Source organism: Lemur catta, chromosome 7 (assembly GCF_020740605.2).
Source record: "Lemur catta isolate mLemCat1 chromosome 7, mLemCat1.pri, whole genome shotgun sequence".
In the NCBI taxonomy this organism is placed as follows: domain Eukaryota; kingdom Metazoa; phylum Chordata; class Mammalia; order Primates; family Lemuridae; genus Lemur; species Lemur catta.
This window is the reverse complement of record NC_059134.1, coordinates 31111327-31135223: the sequence shown is the minus strand read 5'-3', so window position 1 is coordinate 31135223 and position 23897 is coordinate 31111327. Positions and strand designations below refer to the sequence as shown.

General features: G+C 34.6%; 1 protein-coding gene across 1 annotated transcript in view; it reads right to left on the bottom strand.

The window, feature by feature from the left end:
• The window catches only part of CWF19L2 (CWF19 like cell cycle control factor 2), a 95707-nt gene that overhangs the window by 16601 nt on the left and 55209 nt on the right, over positions 1 to 23897 (bottom strand). The window contains exons 11-13 of the mRNA XM_045556682.1: positions 21976 to 22089; positions 19578 to 19715; positions 8806 to 9018 (exon numbers count right to left, since the gene is read on the bottom strand). Coding sequence (XP_045412638.1) covers positions 8806 to 9018; positions 19578 to 19715; positions 21976 to 22089 — 465 coding nt within the window. The remainder of the gene's footprint in view (positions 1 to 8805; positions 9019 to 19577; positions 19716 to 21975; positions 22090 to 23897) is intronic.

Here is a 23897-nt window from a genome sequence, read left to right as displayed (position 1 = left end):
AAGAGAGAAGAGGAGAGAAGAGAAGAGAAGAGAAGAGAAGAGAAGAGAAGAGAAGAGAAGAGAGAGAAGAGAGAAAGAAAGAAGAGAAGAGAAGAGAAGAGAAGAGAAGAGAAGAGAAGAGAAGAGAAGAGAAGAGAAGAGAAAAGAGAAGAGAAGAGAAGAGAAGAGAAAAAGAAAGATTTTATTGGGTGGGACTATCTATAGGCAACTTACAAAACTTAGAAACTGAAATATTGAAAGGAATAATTAAACTTCCTACATGATTACTGAGATAAAGAGCCAAGTGCAAGTGTCACTCATAGGTCAGATAACATGCAATAAAATTAATTTTAAAAGCACTATAGGCCGGGCACGGTAGCTCACGCCTGTAATCCTAGCACTCTGGGAGGCAGAGGCGGGTGGATCTTCTGAGCTCAGGAGTTCGAGCCCAGCCTGAGCAAGAGCGAGACCCCGTCTCTAGTAAAAATAGAAAGAAATTATACGGACAGCTAAAAATATATATAGAAAAATTAGCCGGGCATAGTGGCTCATACCTGTAGTCCCAGCTACTCAGGAGGCTGAGGCAAAAGGATTGCTTAAGCCCAGGAGTTTGAGGTTGCTGTGAGCTATGCTGATGCCAGGGCACTCCAGCCCAAGCAACAGAGAGAGACTCTGACTCAAAAAAAAAAAAAAAAAAAAAAAAGCACTATATACATAAAAATCATCTAAAATGCATATTGAAAATCATTTTTCACAAATATAGACAAAAGAGAAAATAAAATCAATAAATATCTAAATAAATTAGAACACAAAAAACAATATTTTTTTATTTGACAGAGAGAGCAGAACCATTTATTTATTTATCAATAATTACTGAGGGCCTATTACATGCCAGGAACTGTGCCCATGCTAGAGAATCAACAATGAGCAGGGAGAAAAATATCTGGCCATAAGGAACTTTTTGGAGTGCTACAGACCAAATATCTGTGTTCCCCCAAAATTCCTATGTTAAATCCTAACACCCAATGTGATGGTATGTGGAAGTAAGGACTTTGGGAAATGATTAGATCATGAGGGCACAGGCCTCATGAATGGCGTTAATTCCCTTACAGAAGAGGCCCCAGAGAGCTTGCTTGCCCCTTCCACCATGTATTTATGAACTAGGACATGGGCCCTCACCAGACACTGAATCTGCTAGTGCCTTGATCTTGGACTTCCCAGCCTTCAGAACTGTGAGAAATAACTTTCTGTTGTTGAGAAGCCACCCAGTCTATGGTATTTATGTCACAGCAGCCCAAACTAAGACACGGGGTGGGGGGGGATAAATAAACAAGTAAAACGTATAGGATGTCAGATGGTGATAAGAGCTTCTAAGAAAGGAAAGCAGGAAAAGAGTATAGATAGTGTCCAAAGAGAAGTTTAGGGAGCCCCACTTCAGAGTCACCTGCTGGGATGACATTTAAGATAATATCTGAAGGACAGAAGGGTATAAGCAGGAAGTCCTCCAGGAAGAGGACAAAGCATGTGAGGAGGGAGCATACCAGTTGTGTTCCCCGACAGTCAGGCAGCCAGTGTAGCTAAGCTGAGAGGATGAGAGGAAGGGTGGGAGATAAGAGATCAGAGAGAGAACTGGGCCTGTATGGCCTTGTGGGCCACAATAAGGAGTCTGGATTTTGTTTAAAAAACAGATCTGACTACTATTGACTTAAATTTAAAAGATCACTCTGGCTACTATACATAGAAGGGGACAAGAAGCAGGAAGATCCATTAGGAAACTATTACAAGAGTCCAGTAATAGATGATGATGACTTGAGCCAGGGTGGTAGAAACAAAGATGATGAGATATGATCAGACAGGAATAGATTTTGAAATACAGCCAATAGGACTTAGAGATAGACAGTAAGTGGGGTACAAGGGAAAGAGCGAATTCAGGTGTTACCCCAATTTCTAATCTAAGCAACTGGAGGATGAAGGAAACATGTATTAAAAGAGGAAGACTATGAGAGGGGTAGGTGTTAGCTGAGGGTAAAGGTGGAGGTGGGGATTAGACGTACGGTTTGAGGTATCTATTAGATATTCCAGTGGAAAAGCAGGTTAAATAAATAAACCTAGAATTCTGGGAGACATTTAACATATAAATTTGCCAGTGGTATATAAATGGTGGATAGTCATGAAATTAGATGAGATCGCTTAAGACAAAGATATCTTCATTATAGCATTTTAATAGGGTGTAAGTAAAATTTTTGAAAAAGTATTCTGAAATAGATTGGTTGCACAAATGCATCAAGCCATTCAGTCCTGCACATACCCACACCCTGTATAATATTACTGTGCAGCTCCTCCTTCAAGAGGTGGAATTGAGATCTGGCCTTGTGACTCACAAGGGCCAAAAGAACATGGTGGAAGTGATGGTGGTCAGTTCCAAGTCTATGCCTCAAGAGGCCTGGTGTACTTCTGCTCATTTTCTTGGAATGAGCCTAGCCCACTGGAAGATAAGAAACCATACAAAACAGAATGAGCCGTCCCCGCTGAGACCACCCTAGGCCAGATGCCAGCTGATCCAGCAGCTAACTGCAGGCACAGACACAGCCCAGCTGAAACCAGCCCAAATTGCCTAGCCACAGAATCATGACACAAACAAGTGACTGTGGTCTTAGCCACTAAATTTTACTGTAGTTTGTCATGTATGAATACTATTACATCTCCTTTTCCCCCGTTTAAAGGTACAAATAGAAGAGCTAATTCTCAGCTCTGATATATAAAGTCTTTACATTCCTGATGTATAAAGTCCAGTGAAGGTAGCATCCACTTCAGACAACTTGTAGTTCCAAGAATAAACCATGTTGTCCTCTGTCTCCTAAATACTGAAATGCATCCTATTCTACCATTAAACCGTAGCACATGACATACTTCTTCCAGAAAACCTTCCTTCATACTGATACTCCAGAGTAATTGAAATATTATTCTGGGTTCCCGTAATACTCCTGCACATATACCACGGTAGTAAGATTGATCTGTTTATGTGTTTGCCTACTCTCCATAAAATGTAAGAAACTTGAAAAGATTTTAGCCTCATTTATATTTCTAGGACCTAACAATGCCTGACATACACTAGATGCTCAATAAATACCTAATGAATGAATGAATTACTAAATAATTTTGTTTCTTTTTCTAAATCAAATCAAAAGCAGATGACTGGAATCATGTAAAAATATTAAAGAATAAACACAAATCTCATTTAAGTTATAAGCATTATATTTCTTTGGCTCATTGTATAAAATACTTATCCATGGACTGCTAATCTACTTTGGAAAAAAAAAGATCAAATAATTTGTGGAAAATACTAATAACCATATCATAAAAAGTATAGTACTCACCTATGACATGATTATCTATATGGAAAATCACAAAGAATCAACCGAAAAACTCTGGGAACTGAAAAGTGACTATATTAAGGTAATAGGATACAAGGTTAATATATAAAAGTAACTTTTATATAATATATAAAATATATATTATATAAAATATATAATATATAAAAGTATATATTTCCTATATACCATCAATGAACAATTGAAATTTGAAATTAAAAATACAATACCATTTACAATAGCACCCCAAAAATGTAATATTTAGGTATAAATTTAACAAAACATGTCCAGGATCTGGATATGAAAAACTACAAAACTCTGATGAAAGAAATCAAGAAAGAGTGAAATAAATGGAGAAATATTGTATTTGTAGATTAGAAAAGTCAATATTGTTAAGGTATCAATTTTTCCCAAGTTGATCTATAGATTCAATGCAATCCCAATCAAAATCTCAGCAAGCTATTCTGTAGATATCAAAAAACTGATTCTAAAGCTTATATGAAAAGGCAAAAGACCCAGACTAGCCAAGTTGGAGGACTCACACTACCTGACTTTAAGACTTACTATAAAGCTTAAGAATAACCAAGACGGTGTGGTACTGGTAAAAGAATAGACACATAGATCAACGGAACAGAATAAAGAGCCCAGAAACAGGCCCACAAATATAGTCAACTGATCTTTGATGAAGGAGCAAAGGCAATTCAATAAAGGAGTCTTTTCAACAAATGGTGCTTGGAACAATAGGACATCTGTGTGCAAAAACATGAATCTAGAGACATCTTACATCTTTCACAAAAATTAACTCTAAATGTAAAATGAAAAACTACTAAACTTATAGAAAAAATCACAGGAGAAAATCTGGGTGACCCCGGGTTTGATGAGTTTTAAATACATCAAAAGCATAATCTATTCAAGAAAAAATGATTACTCGAACTTTATGAAAAATTAAACACATCTTTTCTGCAAAATACACTGTTAAAAGAATGAAAACACAAGCCACTGATTGGAATGAAATATTTTCAAAACAGATATCTGGTAAAAGACTTGTATCTAAATTATACAAAAAAAACACTTCTTAAAGCTCAACAATAAGAAAACAAACAATTCAATTAAAAATGACCGAAATATTTCAACAGATACCTCACCAAAGAAGATATACAGATGGCAAATAAGCATAGGAAAAGATGCTCAATATCTTCATCATTAAAAAATTACAAATTAAAACAACAATGAAATACCACTATAAGATTACTAAAAATCCAAGAAAACGACAATACCAAATACTGGCAAAAATGTAGAATAATAGGAGTTCTCATTCATTGCTATTTGGAATGAATAACTGGTAGACATTTTGGAAGACAGTTTGGTGGTTTCCTGAAAAGCTGAATAGTCTTACCATGCAATCTAGCTAGTATTAATATTTACTCAACTAATTTGAAAACTTATATGTATACAAAAACCTGCATACAGATGTTTATAGTAGCTTTATTTATAATTGTCAAAAGCTGAAAGCAATGAGGAGGTCCTTAAAAAGGTGAACGGATAAACAAACTGACACAGCTATACAACAGAAAATTACTCAGCCATTAAAAGAAATGAGCTATCAAGCCATGAAAGGGCATGGAAGAACCTTAAATGCATTTTATTAAGTGAAGAAGCCAGTCTGAACAGACTGTATCAAGCATGATTCCAATTGTGTGACATTCTGGAAAGGGCTGAAGAGACAACAAAAAGATCAGTAATTGCCAGGAGTTGAGGGGAAACAGGGATGGCTGAATAAGTGTAGCCCTGGGGATGTTTAGGGCAGTGAAACTATTTATTCTTTTAATACTTTAATGATGGATATATGACATTATATATTTATCAAAACCCATAGTATTTTACAGTACGAAGAATGAACCTACATGTACACAAACTGAAAAAAATTATTTAGGAAACTGAGGGATCCTAGTAAGGAATGCAGACTGTGACAAGAAAATCTAATTGTTTTACAAAGGAAATAACCTCACTGAAGAGAGTGGGCAGCAAAAGGTGCTGATCTAAGTAATTTTGGAAATGAGTGGAGTCTATAGACTAAAGGCAAAAGGAACCAGATGACCGCTCTACTCTAGTTTAAAGAGTTGTTTCCCACAGGGCTACAGATTAGCAATTCTGATAAAGCTATGCAATTGAACTGGAACTGAACAAATATGTAAATGGATGGCAGAGTGGGAACTGATAGATAAGCAAGAAGAGGAAGTCAGAATAATTCATGTGGTAATGGATTAGAGTTCAAGATACCAGTATGAACTCATGTTTAGCTTGATATAGATACAGGTGGCTGCAAACAGAAATATCAGTATGTATGTGCATCTACACAGGCTAGTATACACATATATTTCTTTAATGTGTCTTCTGAGAGAGACTAAAAGAACTGACATGCAAGTAGCAATGAGCATACCTAGTACCCAGATCTTGGTTTTTAATATCATTCTCCGATACAAGGAATCTGAACTCCTTGAAGAAATGGCTGATTCTAGGACTGGAGCAGGAAATATACAAGATGAGCCTGGAGCATTTTATTGTGCCAGAAGGCTCAAAAAAAAAAAAAAAGTGAAAATCCCATTGATAAAGGCAGGTCAAAAGGACGACACAGGAGCCAACTAAAAGAGCTCTCAATGGCCAAACCTGGAATGAATTAAGCAACAAAATAAATAAGATAGTATAGGATTATAACACAAAATGTAAAATAAGTATCTATGAGTCCCTATTGACATAAATAAATATTTGAATAAATAAACACAGGGAGAAGAGACAAATCTCCCACGTAGAAAAATTTCAGATAATTTACGGAGAAAGAGGAGCATAACTCTTTCTCTACCCCTTAAGTGTGGGCTGTATACAGTGACTTTCTTCCAAAAAGTATAGTATAAGGAATAGGGAGGGGGAGTCAGGGAGATTAACTTTACAGTAGAGAAACCTGAAAAACACTAACTCAGCCATGTGATCAAGGTCAACGCCAACAGTGATACATCATGTTGACAGTATGTACCACTGATACAATGTCATAAAAATGGCAATATACTTCTGTGGTCTTCCTTCCAAAAACCGAAATCCTAGTTTTATCACAAGGGGATACATCAGAAGAATTCCAACAGAGAATACTTGACCAGTGCTCCTCAAAACTGTCAAGGTTGTCGAAAACAAGGAAAGTCTTAAAAAACTGTCCCAGCCAAAGGGAGCCTAAGAAGACACGACTGCTAAATGTCATGTGCCATGCATCCTGGATGGGATCCTGGAGGAAAAATAAGACACTAAGGAAATCTAAATAAACTATTCAGTAACAACATCAGTAACTAAGTGTAACAAATGTGCTACACTAGTGTAAGATGCTAATAATAAAGAAAACTGGGTGCAGGGTATATGGAACACTATGTGCCATCTTCTCAATTTTTCTATAAATCTAAAACTGTTAAAAATAAGTTTTTTTTTTTTTTTTAAAGCATAATATTAAGACAAGGAGGTGGACGGACCACTTTTATTAAAAAATAAAGAAAGGAAGGAGAAGGCAGGGTTGGCAGCTCAGAAAGTTATTAACTGACTAATGAGTGCTAACATAGTTTCATTAATATTTGAATTTAAGACATTACTTTAAATATTAGACATATAAGCTGAGTAAGAATTATTGAATTACTTTGGAATATTGCTATTTCAGCTTAAGGGCAAAACAACTCCTTAGAAACTCATAATTATATATGATTAACTTACAGAATAACTAAAGGGAATGATTTGTTATTAATTATTAGCTACAGTGGATAAGACAGTCAATCAGATATTTTAGGAAATTGATAAAATCCCTCCTGATCAGTATTTCAAATATTTCTACATTGAAATATTCACTGATCACAGGCTGAAGGTAGATGGTAGTTTTTAGAGCAAAGATAGCAGAATAAAGCATAGGTGGAGAAAGGAGAGATTCAAATGATTTCAAAGCCTTCAGAATTAAAAGTCTAGTCCAAGAAAGAAGAAACAGAGCAGCTGACTCTCAGTAAATTGAAAGCAAAGAAAAGAATTTAATGCCATTAGAAATGACTAATTGGAAAAGGTAAATACCTCACAACAGAAGAGGAAAACAGAAGAAAGGGGAAAGGAATGTATGAGATAATAACAAGAGTCGAAGAAATAGAAATGTCTGTTGGCCAACAGTTTCCTCTGGCCAGTGAACAGAAATGCCTGCTTTGGAACGCGCCCTATAAAGCAGGAGGCTACCAAATGGCTTGTACACTTACTACCTCTGTGCCTCCCTGGACTCAGTCTGTCTTCAGTCCACTAAGGAAAATGAAAAAAAACCTTAAACTTCTCCTAAAGCATTGCAGGAAAAATTTAAGTGCTACCTGATGTTTAGTTTATTCTTACATTTTTAAAGGTATGAATCAGACTAAAGGGGAACAAAATATTTATACTTAAGGTAATAATTATAAAACTTTAAATGTTTATGTGAAAGTCAGGAAAGGAATTTAGAAAAATTAATACAAGTAATTGGTTAAGGTGGGTTTTTAAAAATTGGTTAAATTTTGAATGGAATTTTTACATTGACCTTTTTGATACAGTATGGAGGAGAAGAAAACAAAAGGTAAGGAAATAAAGTAAAAGAAACCAAAATCCAAACTGATAAACTGACTATCTCAATGATCTAAAGATATTAAAGACTAGGGGTGTGTGGGTGTGTGTATAAGTATATATACACAACAAACAATAGAAATATGTAAATGTATATTCTCCAAACTATTAATATTAGTTCCTGAAACTGGCATTCACTCATTCAACCTTTTCTACCTTTTCCCACTCAATCCACTCCAGCCTTATCTGCTCCATCAATGCCAAGCTCATTTCCTCCTTAGACTTTTCCCTCACTGATGCTCCTTCCCAAAACATTATTTATTCATTTCTTCATGTTACTTGTTCCTTCCCATACTACATATCTTTATTACAATACCTCAGCTTATCAAAAATAATACCCCCATCATTTTATCCCATTCCTCATTTTATTTGCTTTATGACAATTAACACTCTCTTAAATCAGGGCAATTATTATTTTGTTTATTTTCTTGTCCTATTTCACTATAATACAAGCTCCAAAAGTCTGGTCCCCTACTTTCCCCTAGTGACTAAGTAGGGTCTGGCACATATCAGGTATACAAAAATTATTTACTTAATGTAAGAATTAAATCAGTAAATATTTATTGAAATAAATGACTATTATGTACTACAAACAGGGCTAGATGCTTGGTATACAATGGTGATTAAAAGTTACCTCTGTCTTCATGGAGTTTAAAAACTATTAGGGGAGAGACTCAATAAACAAGTAAAACAAAGAAAATATAATAAACTTCTTCAAACTGTGAGATATTCTAAGAAGAAATAAATAAGCTCTATGAGAAAGTAAGCAAAGATTGATATATGTTATATTTCTTACCTTAACACCTATTGCAACAATAAGGTGCTTGGGAAATTGAGAGCTGTCAAAACAATATAGACATTTTTCCATTTGTGCAGCAAGACTCTGATGCTCAGCAATAGCTTTTTTCCTCTGGTTCTCTTCTTCTTCACCAAGACATTTTCTCTCAGCTGCTTTGGAGACAAACATGTCATCCAGAGTATAATAGTCTCCATCTGTTTTTCCCATAAACTGAAAAACCAAAATAATAGTAGTGGGAAGCAGAAGGTAGTGGTTAAGATTTTATTGTCCTGTAGTATCCTAAAATCACACCTGTAAGTTCTAGGATAAAATTCATACATTAAAAGAAAAGAAAAAGAAAACATGATTCCAATTTAAGCTTGACCATTAAGTTTAAACTGGGAGAAAAACCTCAAATGAAATACGACCTATTTCAAGTTGACTGATGAGAAATAAAAAAAGAAATATATCCCACTATAGCAACTCTCAGCTGACATTCTAAAAGTTGTTTTTCTATTAAATCATGTACCACTGTAACACTAAAAAGTCAGCATCTAAATAGACATGCTGAATGGATCATAAATTTAGCTATTAACCAAGCCTGTTTAAAAAAAAAAAGAAGAGCAAGACAAGATAAACCAATGGAATTCCATTGAATCATATTAAAATCTTATGAGGTAACATGGCATCAGAATCAAATTCTTTCACTTCCAGATGATTTAAGTCCCTTAAGTTGATTTCTGACTTGTTATCCTTGTTCCTTACAAAATATTTGAGCATTAAAACTAACATATTAGAGATATAATAAGTTTTCATGGCACAAGAATGAGTCATTCTTTCATAAGTGATTATTTCTTCAAGGAAGAAAAAAACCATCAGCATGGCCTAGGAAAAGAGAAAAAGTCACTGATGTTGAATCACAGAATAAAGAATACTTCATCTCAGACACTGAAAATGGAAGTAGATATTTCAGAACCCATAAATAGCATAAGAGATTTGACCTGTCAGCAACCAAAATCTAGGACAGTTTTTAATTCCTACTCTCTTACTATCTAAGCAGTAATGAATAAAAATAAAATTTAATGTTAGCTTTGATAAATAAGTGGCAATGTTTTTCATTGGAATATTTCCATGTCTAAAAGAACTGGTAACATTATAATTAATTTCTGCCATTCTTGTCTTAAAATAAACATAATTTAACATTAAACCACTGAGATACGTGAGTGCTTTCTTTTTTCATTTTAGTCTGTATGATACCTTTAAGCAGACTATTCAACAAAGGTTTCTTTTTTTTTTTTTTTTTTTTTTTTTTTTTTTTTGAGAAAATCGGTATGGTGATTTTAAGTTTACTTTTCCAGTGTTTCTATCTTTAGTGTTATTGATAATGCATATTATATGAACATGCATAAAAATCCTGATTCCTCCCTGAAGTTCTTACCAGAAGAGAGAAAATGACGGGAATTAGAGGCAGGACTCAAGATTATTTTACAATATGATGTCGGCTTATGTGTAATTCTATACATTCAATATTTAAAGTAAGGCATGAATTACGGACAAATGATTTTTTTTAAAGGTGCTATAAAAACATTGCTAGTTTTATTCAGGCAACCTAATAATATATTCATGCCATTTGTTAAGTATCTGAGCTTTCAATTACACACTAAAATATACTGAAAGAATATCACTGTTTTTGAAATTTAACAACATATATATTCAATCTGTGCATTACAAATTAAACACACATTCCAGGAAACCTTCCCATGATCCCACTATCCCTGTGACCACCCTTCTATCTAATAAAACCTGAATATGACAATTTCTCTACAGCTCAGTCAGTGTTGTAACCACTTTAAAATTTTTAAAAATGCGGTCTCTACCAGAACAAGTGGAGAAGGTTGACAAAAAAGGACAAGAAAAATAAGAGATTAAAGATTGTGCTTCCCCCCGCCCGAAGTTCAACACATCATTTTATTCATCATTTTTTTTGTGCTTGTTTTTAAAATACTGTTACAAAAACAAAACTACAGACATCAATGAGAACAGAAAATATCCAAATTTTCTAAGCAATTTAGTATAACAGTGCAAAAGGGGTTTTTGGAGTTCCATGCACTTGACTTCAAGTCTCAAATACGTGATTCCAGAAAGCAAATATTTACTGAATGCTATTATGTGCTAAGGACCATACTAGATAGAATACAACGGTCAGCAAAAGCAGACATAATCCCAATGGTATGGAACTTACAGAACAGTGGGAAAGACATTAACTAAAGCAGCAGTCCCCAACCTTTTTGGCGCCAGAGACTAGTTTCATGGAAGACAATTTTCCCATGGACGATGGCAGTGTGGAGGGTAATGGCGAGCAATTGATGGGGAGCGGCTGTAAATACAGACAAAGCTGCCCTCACAAAGCCACTGTCTGGCCAGCTCACCTGCCGCTTGCCTCCTGCTATGCAGCTGGGTTCCTAACAGGCCATGGACTGGTACCAATCCAAGGCCTGGGGGTTGGGGACTGCGGAACTAAAGGATTACTCAAAGAACTGTCAAGTTAGAGTTGTGGTGGCAATTTGAGATGCTAATAGAGGGAGTAACTCAGTCAGAGGTGAAGGCTTTCTTGAAAGAGCAATGATAAAGGTGGGATCTGCATGAATCTTCTATTCAATCAACTAGATAAAAGCAGGTAAAGGTGGCAAAGAATAGCAGAAACAGCATATGCAGAGTCTGTGGCAGGAGAAAGTACAGCACACGTGAGAAACTGAACAAAAGTCAGAAAGGCTGGAACAGAGGAAGCAAAGCAAAAGACAGTGTGATTCAAGGTAAAGGCTAGAGAGGTAATAACCAGATCATTCAAGGTCTTGTTAGGCAACATTAAAGAATGTGGTCTTTAACCTAACAGCAAAGAAATATCATTTGAAATGTTTTAATCTAGGGGCTAGAGGATCATATGTATATTTTGGGAAGAAACATTACTCTGGCTTCAGTGAAATAGAGTTAAGAAAGAATTGGAAGAAGGTAAGGAATACCAGCAAACCAGTTAGGAGGCTATTTTGTAGACCAGATAAGAAATGATGGTAGCATGGATAGGGTAGTGGCAATAGAAACGAAGAGGAGTAGACTGGGAAAGGGAGGGGACAAGATCGGTGACAGATTTGATGTGGGAATGAAGGAGACAGATCACTCTTCCTCATCTGAAGACTTCTAGCTTTCTGACCTAGGCTAGACAGTAGTATCACAAATGACATAGGAAACACTGATAACAAACCAGATTCGTTAACGGGATACGTGACCCTATGCAAGCTACTGATTATCTCTGAACATCAATTTTTTTAATTAAATGGGATTAATAACACCAATGCTGACAGATAATTATAAGTATTAATGTATATAAAGTGCCTGACACATAAGAAGTCTTCAAAAAACTGTAGTTATTATTATTTTCTCCTAGATTTTCCCAGGACTTTGTTCTCAAATGAGGGTAATTTTGCCCTGCCTCCCATTTGGGACATCTGGCAATGTCTGGGAGACATTTTAGGTTATCACAACTCCAGGTAAGAGGCACTGCTACTGGTAATTACTGGCTAGAGGCCAGGGATGCTGTTCATCATTCTACAGTGCACAGATGTCCTCCCACAGCAAAGAATTAGCCAGCCCAAGATGTTAATAATGCCAAGGACGTGAAACCAGGTTCCAGAGGCATTCTGATTCTGATTACTGCAACAAGGAAAGTTCTTTTGTATTCACTGATGATAACAACTATCCACATGAGTTAGGGAGTCAAATTGATTTAGTATTGATATTCTGTTTAATCAGTTTCCAAATTCAAGTATGGTAATGAAAGAAGTTAGTAAATTAACCTAAATTTTAAGCATACAAAAATATTAATGTGTTCTAACCATGAAAGCTAATTTGTTTTCTCATTTTGATGTTTAAATTAAAAAACTCTGAAATACTACAAATTAAACTAACATCTTATAGTCAGATACTCAAATTCTTACATAAAAACTCCACAAAAACTGAAGCCTCTTTTTAGTGCCATTATGTAGGAACACTGGTTTGCAACCAATCTATCTCATTAGTACTGCATTATCACACAAGGATTACCAATGAAGAACTACAATCTAATTCTTACGAAAGCACTTAAAGTTTTATAAATCAAAATTTTAACCAAAACTGTGAAACTATCCTTTAAACTCAAAGCCCTTGAATTCATTGGAAAGAGATGACTTAGTTGATTAAGTATGTTTCACATAATTTTGAACTCTATTTTTCTTTAAAAAAATGAATAAACTATTGAACCAATATACTCAATTGTCAACAATTTAAACTTTGGCCAAAGTCTGAAAGAACTGACCAAAAATCCTCATAAAATCTCACCATAGTCAAGAACTGATCACAACTGACACCACTTCACACCCAGTAGGATAGCTATTATCAAAAACAAAACAAAACAAAACAAAAAACCCAGAAAATAAACACTGGCAAGAATGTGAAGATCCTAGAACCCTTGTGCATTACTTGTGGGAGTAAAAAATTGTGCAAACTGTGGAAAAAACTTTGGTGGTTCCTCAAAAAGTCAAACATAGAATTACCATTTGATCCAGCAATTCCACTTCTAGAAATATGTCCCAAAGGCTTAAAAGCAGAGACTTGTACACCAATGTTCACAGCAGCAGTATTCAGAATAGCCAAAATATGGAAACAGCCCAAATGTGCATCAAAGAATGAAAAGATTCAAAAAAATGTGTTATATACATACGATGGAATTATTCAGCTTTAAAAAGCAATGAAATTGTGAAACATGCTAAGTGAAATAAGTTAGATACAAAAGAGTAAGTACTGTATGATTCTACTTATTATGAGTTACCTAGAATAGACAAATTCACATAGACAGAAAGAGGTTACAGGGTGGGGGAGAGAGAGGCAAGTAGGAAGGTGGGAAGGGGAGTTATTGCTTAATGAGGATAAAGCTTCTGTTTGAGATGATCAAAAAAGTTCTGGAAACAGACAGTGGTGATGGTTATAAAATGTTGTCAATGTACGTAATGTCACTGAATTGTACACTTAAAAATGGTTAAAATGGTAACTTTTATGTTACATATATTCTACCACAAAAGAAAAATCAGGACCTGAACTAAAGAATGTTCAATAAATTTTTCTGGTGTTCCCATCTCCCTACCACCCCTCTCACACTGAGAAAAACAAAAACTACTTTGTTAATTAAGCAGCTTGGACTGGATTCAAACCTACAACTTTTAGAAAACAAATAAACTAAATCAATATTCATCTTATTTAGTTCCATATAAAAGCAAAATATCATTTCCATTATTTTATGACATCCAAATTTCAAATTCCCATTAGGGGTTATCACAAGAACATATACGTGGTTTCATACTCTTGGATTAGCCTCTCCCAAAGCTAATTTCACTCCATATCTATGAAAGTCTAAGAAAATGAAAATGACTACCATGAGAACTAAAATGCTCAAAGGGTGCTGCAATAAGTTGGCAATTTTCAATATTCCTTATCTTATTCTACTCATACCTTTAAGAAAGGTATATCACTTAATCTCTCAAAATTTGTTATCAACATTATAGTTTACTGAAAATTTTAAAGTAGAGGATTTCAAACGTGTATTATTATGGGAATATGTATATATATTTTAAGATTACTTCCAGCAGAAAATATATTAAGCCTTAAGTGTTACAAACACAGAAAAAATCAAACTGTCAATAGAAATACAAATATCTTTTATTAGACAATAAAATCATCTTTTCTCATAATTCAAGGTAAAAGCCTAATTATTTTGAGTCTTTTTTTTCTCCCTTACCATTACTCTCTTGTACCTTCTGTCATTCCTCTCCTCCAGCCCATTTTTAATGCTCTATCAGTACAAAAAGGATAAAATTACTGCCCACAGTGCTAACAAAATTAATGAGGAAAGATGTATATAGATCTCATGAAAATGTGCTGAGTTTATGTTGCCAAGGAAACACTGACGTCTTAAATTTTAAATGGAAGAGTTTATATTTAAAGAATGTTGGAGTCAATAGAATGTATTTTAAGAAAGAGCAAATCATATATAGCTTATTATTCCCAGATACCCATAAATGAACCATGGAAATTGGACAAAAACAATTAAATTTAGGTAACAATCAACAACTATCTGTTAACATGAGTCATTTGAATGGCAGTACTGTTTTAAGCTGGACTGAAAGTTAAAAGATGAGGCTTCTGGTGCTGGCTTTTCCAGCTCATTAGCTGTGGAAACTAGGAAAGTTACTTAGCCTTGTGTAAGCCATTTAATTCTTTTAGAGCTTCAGTTTCCTCATTTGTAAAATGTGGAAGGTTACGCAAGATTTAGTAAGATCCCTTTCCAGAATCTAAAATTCTCTGGTTCCATGATTTTACAGGAAGAAACTTCTTTACCAAAAAGAAGTTACTATATACCTACTATCTTCTAGAAAATCATAATAAATGTACTGGCATATATATAGTAAGAAATTAGACCATATACCCTTCTTTTTCAGGATATTTTTGATTGCTCCCATTTTTTTATTAATTATGTAGTACATATTCAGAAGAAAATGAGAAATATAGAAAGGATTTTAAAAACCCAACAACCAGAATTCCCCTATCTAAATATAATCAAGTTGACATTTGGCATGAGATACCTTTCTTGACCTGGTTATAAGAAAGAGATGCCACTAAAGATCTAATGGTAAAATACAACTAGAAAGAACATGAACATAAATAATCTGAATTTCAGAATTAGAAGAAAAGGACAGACAGTAAAAGTTAAATGAATAAGTAAAAGATAGTAATGGAAAGTAAAATATATATCAACAGCTAAAGACAACAGGATAGACTTGAATACCGACCAGACATAGTATCAGACTTCCTATCCAACATGAAACCTTTCCTGTCACCCCAGTTTAGACTAGGTTACACTGGTGTTACTCCCAAAAGACTTTTCACCTGTCTGTCATTGTACTTTGCATATCCACAATTACTGAATTCATTTTTCATAGCTATTTAAGGCTTCTTTTTCCCCACCAGCCTAACAAGCTCCATAAAGTCAAAGATCATGTCTTCTTCATGTTCCAGTATGTCCCCAGTAGAACACCTCACACGTTGAATGAGATCAGTTAACATTTGTTTTGACTAAATAAATAAATAAATAAATAAACAGTCTTGTTGTATATCAACTATTCCTGACTGGCTACTTTTCCCAAGGCCTAAGATCCATTTTCAGGTGAACCACTAAGTAAGGGAAGTACAGGTTGAGTATCCCTTATGTGAAATGCAAGGAACCACTCCTGTCCAGCCCAGGACATGAATCATCCTATAGTCCAGCATACCCAAGCTGTATATGCTACCCGCTTGTTAGTCACTTAGTAGCCATCTCAGTTATCTGATTGACTGTCATGGTATCACAGTGCTTGTGTTCAAGCAACCTTTATTTTACTAAATAATTAGCTCTAAAACACATGTGCTTGTGTTCAAGCAACCTTTATTTTACTTAATTGGCTCTAAAGCACATGAATAATGATGCTGGCATATTGTTATAATTGTTCTATTTTTATGATTAGTTGTGCCTAATTTATAAATTATAAATTTTTAATTATTTTTTAATTAATTTTTATTTATAAATTAAAATTTATGGTAGGTATGTAAGTATAGGAAAAGAACACAGTATATACAACCATAAACCTCAGATGGACCCTCAGCCTTGCCTGGGAATCCTACTTTATTTCACTCACAGGTTCTCCCAAAGACCATTTCTTACCTTCTTCTCAAACCTCTTAACACCCCTTCTCTATCATCATTCTTAGCTGACAACCTTAAGTCTTTTCACTAACTGAAACAATAAGAAAACCCTGTTCGTTTTTCCACTACCAAATTTATGAACGTTCTTGCACCTGCATACCAATACTCTGCCTTTCCTCTTGTTAAATAATTGATGGACAGTAATCAGCTCCTTCCTAAGGCCAACTCTTGTCACATTCAGTCTTGAATCCAAAATAATTAGGCTTTTCTCTGGGGCTCTTGGAACATACCCCCCACAAATGAGGGGGGACTACTATATAAATATTATTATAAGACCTCATAATGTACAAATTAAACAAAAGAAAAACATATAAACATGCTCTATTATTTGCTCTATTATTATTGGTCCTTACTAGACAAACAAAAAAAAAAACCCACACTTACCAAAGTCACCAGAAACCTCCACATTACCAAATACAATGGTCATTTCCCCATCTTCAATGATCTTACTCAACCTCTCAGAAGCAGTCGACATAGTTATTCATAACCTCCTTTCTGTCTTCTGAAACATTCAGTTTTCCTTCTACCTCACTGGCTGCACCTTGTTGGTCTCATTTGCTAAATCATTTCTGTCCTCTTCCAGACAGTACTCCAGGGCACAGTCTTCAGACTCTCCTCATTAGTAATTTCTTAAGTCCCATGGCTTTAAATACTATTTAAATGCTAACAGCATCCAAATCTATATGGGGGAACCAACAACTACCCAGACCTCCAGGGGCAGTCACCCCACACCACCATATGAATGTCTAATGGGCATTTCATACTTTACATGTCATAATAGTACTCTTGATTTCCCACTCCATGCAAAATTTGTCCCTCCCCCAGTTTTTGCCATTTCAATATATGGCATCAGCATTGCCACAAATCCTAATACTTCTCACCAGTTTTACCACCCTAATCCAAAACACTATCTGAACTAATGTAGTGCCCTCCCTCCTAAGTGATCTCCCTGCATCCACTCTTGCGTCTCTACACAAAGAGCAGCCAGAAAATCCTGTCGAAATAGAAACCAAATCATGACACAGCCCTGTGACAAACCTTCAAATAGTTCCCATCACTAAAACAAAAGCAGAAGTTTTCACACCATGGCCTGTAAGACCCTACATGATCTGATTCTGCTACGTCTCCTCCCTCATCATCTATTTCTCTTTACCTTCCTCCATCTACTCCCCAGTCATACTCGTCTTCTTGCTGGCTCTTGATGTCCTTCAAGCTTGTCTCTGCTTCAGATCCTTTGCATTTGCTGTGTCTGTTACTTGGAATATTCTTCCCTCACATATTCACAGGGACCACTCTCTTACTTTGTTCAGAGAATACTGAAACATCACCTCCACAGAAAGGCCTTACCTCAACTCTCTACTGAAAATATCACTTCATCTCCTTCTACTTTGTTTCATTTTCTACAAAAATATTTTCTATTTTGTAATATATTATTTATGTTATATAATATTTTATATTATGTATTTGTTCCTTGTCACATCCACTAGAAATATTATATGAGCTCCTTGAGGGCTGTGACTTGATTGCTTCTCTGTATCCCTTACCTAAAATGGTATCTGGCACAAAGTAGGTGTGCAATAACAACTGTTGAATTAATAAATGACTATTAAAATTTGTAATAAGGATTTTTCTCTTGTGTATAAACTTGAATGAACTATGATAAGATTAGTAAAATTATATTTAATTCAGACTTCATATAAAGTGGCATCATTTCTGAAAAGGAAACTCTCATAAAAATATGTCCTCTTCCTTTCTGCATTAAATTTCCAGACCCTAGAAAATTTCTAGCATTTTCCCCACAATTAACAGAGGTAAAATTATCCTAATGGACTAAATTTAAGACTGCATGTAATTCTTGGTGAAGAATTTAAACTAAGTTTATTTCATTGCCTCCTCCCCAAAACACATACACATACAAATAGCTTGGTTATCTTTATTTTAGTTCTCATTAAGTTAATTTTTGATCAGGTAATATATTCACAGTTAAAAAATAAAAGACTTTAAGTCTGAAAAGATATACAGTGAAGGTCTCCCCATCCTATGCCTACCTCTTTCAGATAGCCAGTTCAAACTCCCACTACCAAAAGGTAACCCAAGAGTTTGGCAATTTTTTTCTGTAAACAGCCAGACAGTAAGTATACCCTCTCACAACTACTCAACTCGGCCATTATAGAGCAAAAGCAGCCTTAGATAATATGTAAATGCATGTGTATAGTTGTGCTTCAATAAAACTTTATTTGCAAATATAGGTGGTAAGCTCAATTTTTCCCCTGGAAGGGTCACAGTTTGTCAAAATCTGCTATAGGGCTAAATTTAAATATAATGTCTCTTTTATATAAAATTCTAATAGTAGTGTTTGGAAAAGACTACAATGGAAGAGACTGCAACAAAGAATGCTATTTGAAACAAAAATTCATCCTACGATCCATAATGATGTGTTAAAATAATATATATTTTCATACAAGTAAGATTTAGGATTATTCTTCATAATCCATGATGTATTACTCCAAATATTTTCTTCTACCTCCTCATGGCGTAATTAGGAAGAATTAGAGGAGCATTAAGACAAGACGTATTGTCATTTCTGAAGGACAGTACTGAAAAAAATATAAATAAATAAAATTAAAAAGACAAGACAGATTGATAACCTAATAGCAGCATACTGCCCATCATTAAACTGTGGCCTAAAACTTTCTCTTAAATGGTAGTAGATTAAATATATAATTAAAATCTTCATAGAATACATTAAATAAGTAAACCAGAGTCTATTTAAAAACAAACACAATTTCAAATGTGTATTTCTCAATAAGATTGATATGAAAATTCTTGTTCTTAATGTGTCTTACAAAGAATTTAATTTACTAAAAGAAACCAAGATTAGAGAGAACCAAATCTCTCTGAAAGGTAGATCACTGTTAAAGAATCAGCTTCCCAAAATTTAAATGTATCCTAGGAATGTATCTTACCTTAGATGCCATTCTCATAAAAAGTTTGTTTTGATTTTCTGCTGTTCCCATCTTTTCATTTTTGACTAAATCATTTAGGCTTAGATTATCATCATCATGAAAGTATCTGACCCTTTCTTTCTCCTCATGGGTTGAAACCTATGACAAAATTAACATTATTAATTTAGTGAAAACGTTAAGTCTCTGAAGCATTTTTTAATAAATTAATACTAAATGCAAAAATTCCACTATATATCACAACCTTTCCTTCCAGTTTATCCCTATTCTATCTGCCTCCATGTGAAAGAACTTCCATTAGAATAACACTCCCTACTTTTTGTGCTCCTTTACTCTCCATTTCTCCAGGGATAAAGGCATGACTTATCTGGCTTCCGAGTTTTGAGGAAAGAGCAAAACTACTCTATCTTTTCTTCTCTCTTTTCTGCTCTTCTCTTCCTTGTAGTTAAAATTCCTTACCACTGTTGAGGGAAGACTGTAGTTACCCAGAGATAAAATAAGTATATCAAAAACAGAGGTAAAATATGAGCAAATCCACTGCTATAGACTTAATGATTGTCACCCCAGAATTCATATGTTGAAATTCCAATGTGAAGTTATTAGGAGGTAGGGGGTCTTTGGGAGGTAATTAGGTCATGAGGGTGAAGTCCTCATGGATGGGATTAGTAACCCTATTAAAAGATATAACAGCTTGTTCTCTCTCTCTCTCCCTCCTTGTCTCTCTCTCTCCTTCTCTCTCTCTCTCTCTCTCTCTCTCTCCCCTCTCTGCCATGTGAGGATACAAGAAGAAGACCACCTTCTACAAATCAGGAAGCATGACCTCATCAGAAACTGAATCTGCCAGCACTCTGATCTTGGACTTCCTAGTCTCCAGAACGGTAGGAAATAAATTTATGTTGTTCAAGCCACCCAGTCTACAGTATGCTGTTATAGCATCCCTAACTAAGTCACCCACTTCTAATTATTAAACCCTTGTTCCATAAACAGCTTTATCAAAAACAGCTAATATTCTAATCTCCAACTAATTCAGTCCTGGGTTTTTTCCTTTTAGTTGGTTCCTTATCCAGGTGTGGAATAGAAAAGTGCTATTCATTTTCTCACTAATCAAATCTCTCCAATGCTGCTCTCACATTCCCTTAACCAAATAAAACCTAGTCTTTGACTCCTCTGAAATCTTTGGAACCAGGGTCCCACTATTTTTCCTAGCATTATTATTCTTGTCTTCACTAGCTTAAACCTCATGATCCATGACTTCAATCACTCCCTGGTTCCAGACACTTAATTTCCAGCTCTCTTATCCTTTCATTATACCCAAAGAGCAAACCCTAACCCTGAATAAACGTGTCTGCCTTCTTTACTCCTACGTCTAGATAGCTCAGTAGGTACATAGTGTGCAAGTCTAGAAGGGCCCTCGATGCCTTCTGGCAATGCATTTATAGATACCTATTCATTTCTGTCATTTCATATAATTCAAACTTTTACTATTCTCCTACCACTTCCTCTCTCCAATCCCCAAATTTCTCTCATTACATTAGAAGAGGTATCCATCCCGCTTCTATTTGTTGAGTGAATTAATTAGTATCTCTAGCATCACAGGCACTCAACGGGCAAGTAATAAACATTTGACATAAAAATTCCGAATGAACAATCCTTTTGTGTACCCAATTATCACAAGTATGATCTTTCAAACAAAAAACCTAATTGGGAAAACTGAATATTTGTTTTTGCCATCTCAAGAGCCTCAAGGTAGTGCTAAAAACTAATTGCTAGAGCTGGAAGATGGAAAAGAAAATTACGTTTCTGAAGGATCACAGTACCTATCTAATTAAGACATTACTGTATATGAATACCCCATCACTAGGTCTCAAATTGGCTGTCTAACACAAGAAACAGGTCTGGGAGACCAAGGTTTCCCTAAGAGCTAAGTATACCAAAAGGTAAATATACAAAAAGAAGCTAAAAACATCAAACAAATGTGCACTAAAATTAAAATTGCCTTAAACATTCAATATTCACAATTATTTGAAAAAATGCAGTTGAATTAGATTCCATTTTGTAAAAGGCAAAGGGATATAACTAGGAATAAAATTAGTAACATAGTTGACCAGGCATGGTGGTGCATGCCTATAAACCCAGCACGTTGGAGGCTGAGGCGGGAGGATCCCTTTGAGTCCAGGAATTCAGAGTTATAGTGAGCTATGATGACGCCACTGCACTCCAGCCTAGGAGACAGGGTGAAAACCTGTCTCAAAAAAAAAACAAAAAAAGTAACATAATTTACTGTCCTCCAGTGTTTCCAGTAGAAAGCTACATTTCAGAAAATATTTTGTAGTCTGATGCAAAGAAAGTCCCAAGAGGAATTCATTCTGAATTAATAAACAAAGACATGTGTTAAATATACCATCTGTCTCCTTCTTCCTCCTTTTGATTCCAGAGATTTTCCTGGTTTGTTCACAGGCCATACTCTTCCAGACTGATCTGTTCTGACAAGGACTACTTCTTGCTGGTCGTCATACTATAAAAAGATTGAGAGATAACTTTTAAACTTATTGTGAAGAGCATTGGATGTTTATATTTAATAACCAAAAAAACAAAAAAGATTCAAATTTTCACATAATCTTATGGATTGTCTTAAGTCTTCTGGATTTTCATTACCTATTATAAACCATAAAATGACCACATAATCTTTTCAGAAGATGGGTAGGAAAAATATCCAAAGTTCATTTTATTATTTTTTAAAAAAGCAATCATAGAAGAAAAATTCAAATAAAGTTTTCAGCTAGACAATATTAAAATATGACAAAGTATTAATAGTCCACCTGGTATCGTATGAGAGTACCTATCACTTATGTAGCAGATATAATATTTAACAGATATTTTTTAAAGACCCTACTAAAATTTGATTATAAGAAATAAAGCAACTAAATGACAAAACAAATTGCTAAATTAGCTACTCTAATGATCCTCCACATAACTTCTATTCTTTCTATTAACAGTGCTCAAATGCTTTTCAGTTCTGTAACTCTTCAGAAGTTATATTCCACACACTTTCAAGCCTTTATCTTTGTCCTACAAACTTTTAGTCAAATACAAGCTTGGCACAGTATAGAATAAGAGTAAACTTTATTCTATGATAAAAATGAAATGTTAGTGGAAAGGTTCTAATTGAGAATAAATAAAGATTATTAGGAAATGAATTCATTAAGTCAATTTGAAAGAAGACCAGGCAAATTATTCACATTTCAATTTTCTTCTCAAATCAGAATCAAATAAAAAAATCAATTTCAATTCCACTTAATACAGATTAGTTCCCCTGTTGAAATGGAAGGAAAAAAAATACATACCTATTATTGATCTTACATTCACCTACAATACTAAATAGATAGTACACATTATCACCACTTTTCTTCTTCAATGAATAAATTAATAAAGTGTAATATTTTAAAGGCTCTTTCTACTCATTCTCTTACGAGACAACAGGATGTGCAATACATTACAATTTGGCTTCTAACTTTATCGCATTGCTAAAGCTGATCTCCCTAAAGACTTTCAAATTACTAAATCCAATAAATACTTATGAAATTATTATTTTCCTTGATTTGAAAGGATTTGGTTTTGTTTGTTATATTGTCCAGCCTGAAATTCTTCTTATTCCAGTTTTAAACTCTCTATTCTCTCATGGGTCTGCCTTCACTTGTCTGACTCATTCATTCATTCATTCAGTTTTTTTGTTCATTCAGTCATCAAATATTTTTGAAGATGTCTATCTTAGTAGTCAAAAGAAATATAGTCTCTGCCTTCAGTAAGCTTAAAGCCTAGTGAGGAAATTACTCCCTACGTGAACTACCAATATAAAGAAAGTCACCTTTACTTTCTCTTCCATTTCTAACTATCACTCAAGTAGTGATGTTTCCAGGGTTCCTTGGTTTCCAGCCTTCTAGCCTGAAACTGAATTATCACTCATATTGCAACAAATTCATGTGTTAAACACAAATATAATCATGCCATTCTTTGCTTAAAAATCTGCAGGGATCATGTATCACCCAGGAGCTCAATACCACTCCCAGTATGGCCCACAGACCACTGTGAGTCCAAAAATTACCTGCCATGAAATATTTGTTACTAATTCATGAGGTAAGTACAGAAACTGAGTGTTTATAAACTTCTGTAGCAACTATATAGAATAATTTTATGTTGGTTTAATCTAAATAAAAATTTGGGACTTGTATTTCATGTCTTTATTTCATTCTTCTATAATTTATTTTTATTGTATTTTATAAAACAATTTATAATAGCCTGGAAAATTTCAAAAAAAAAAATATA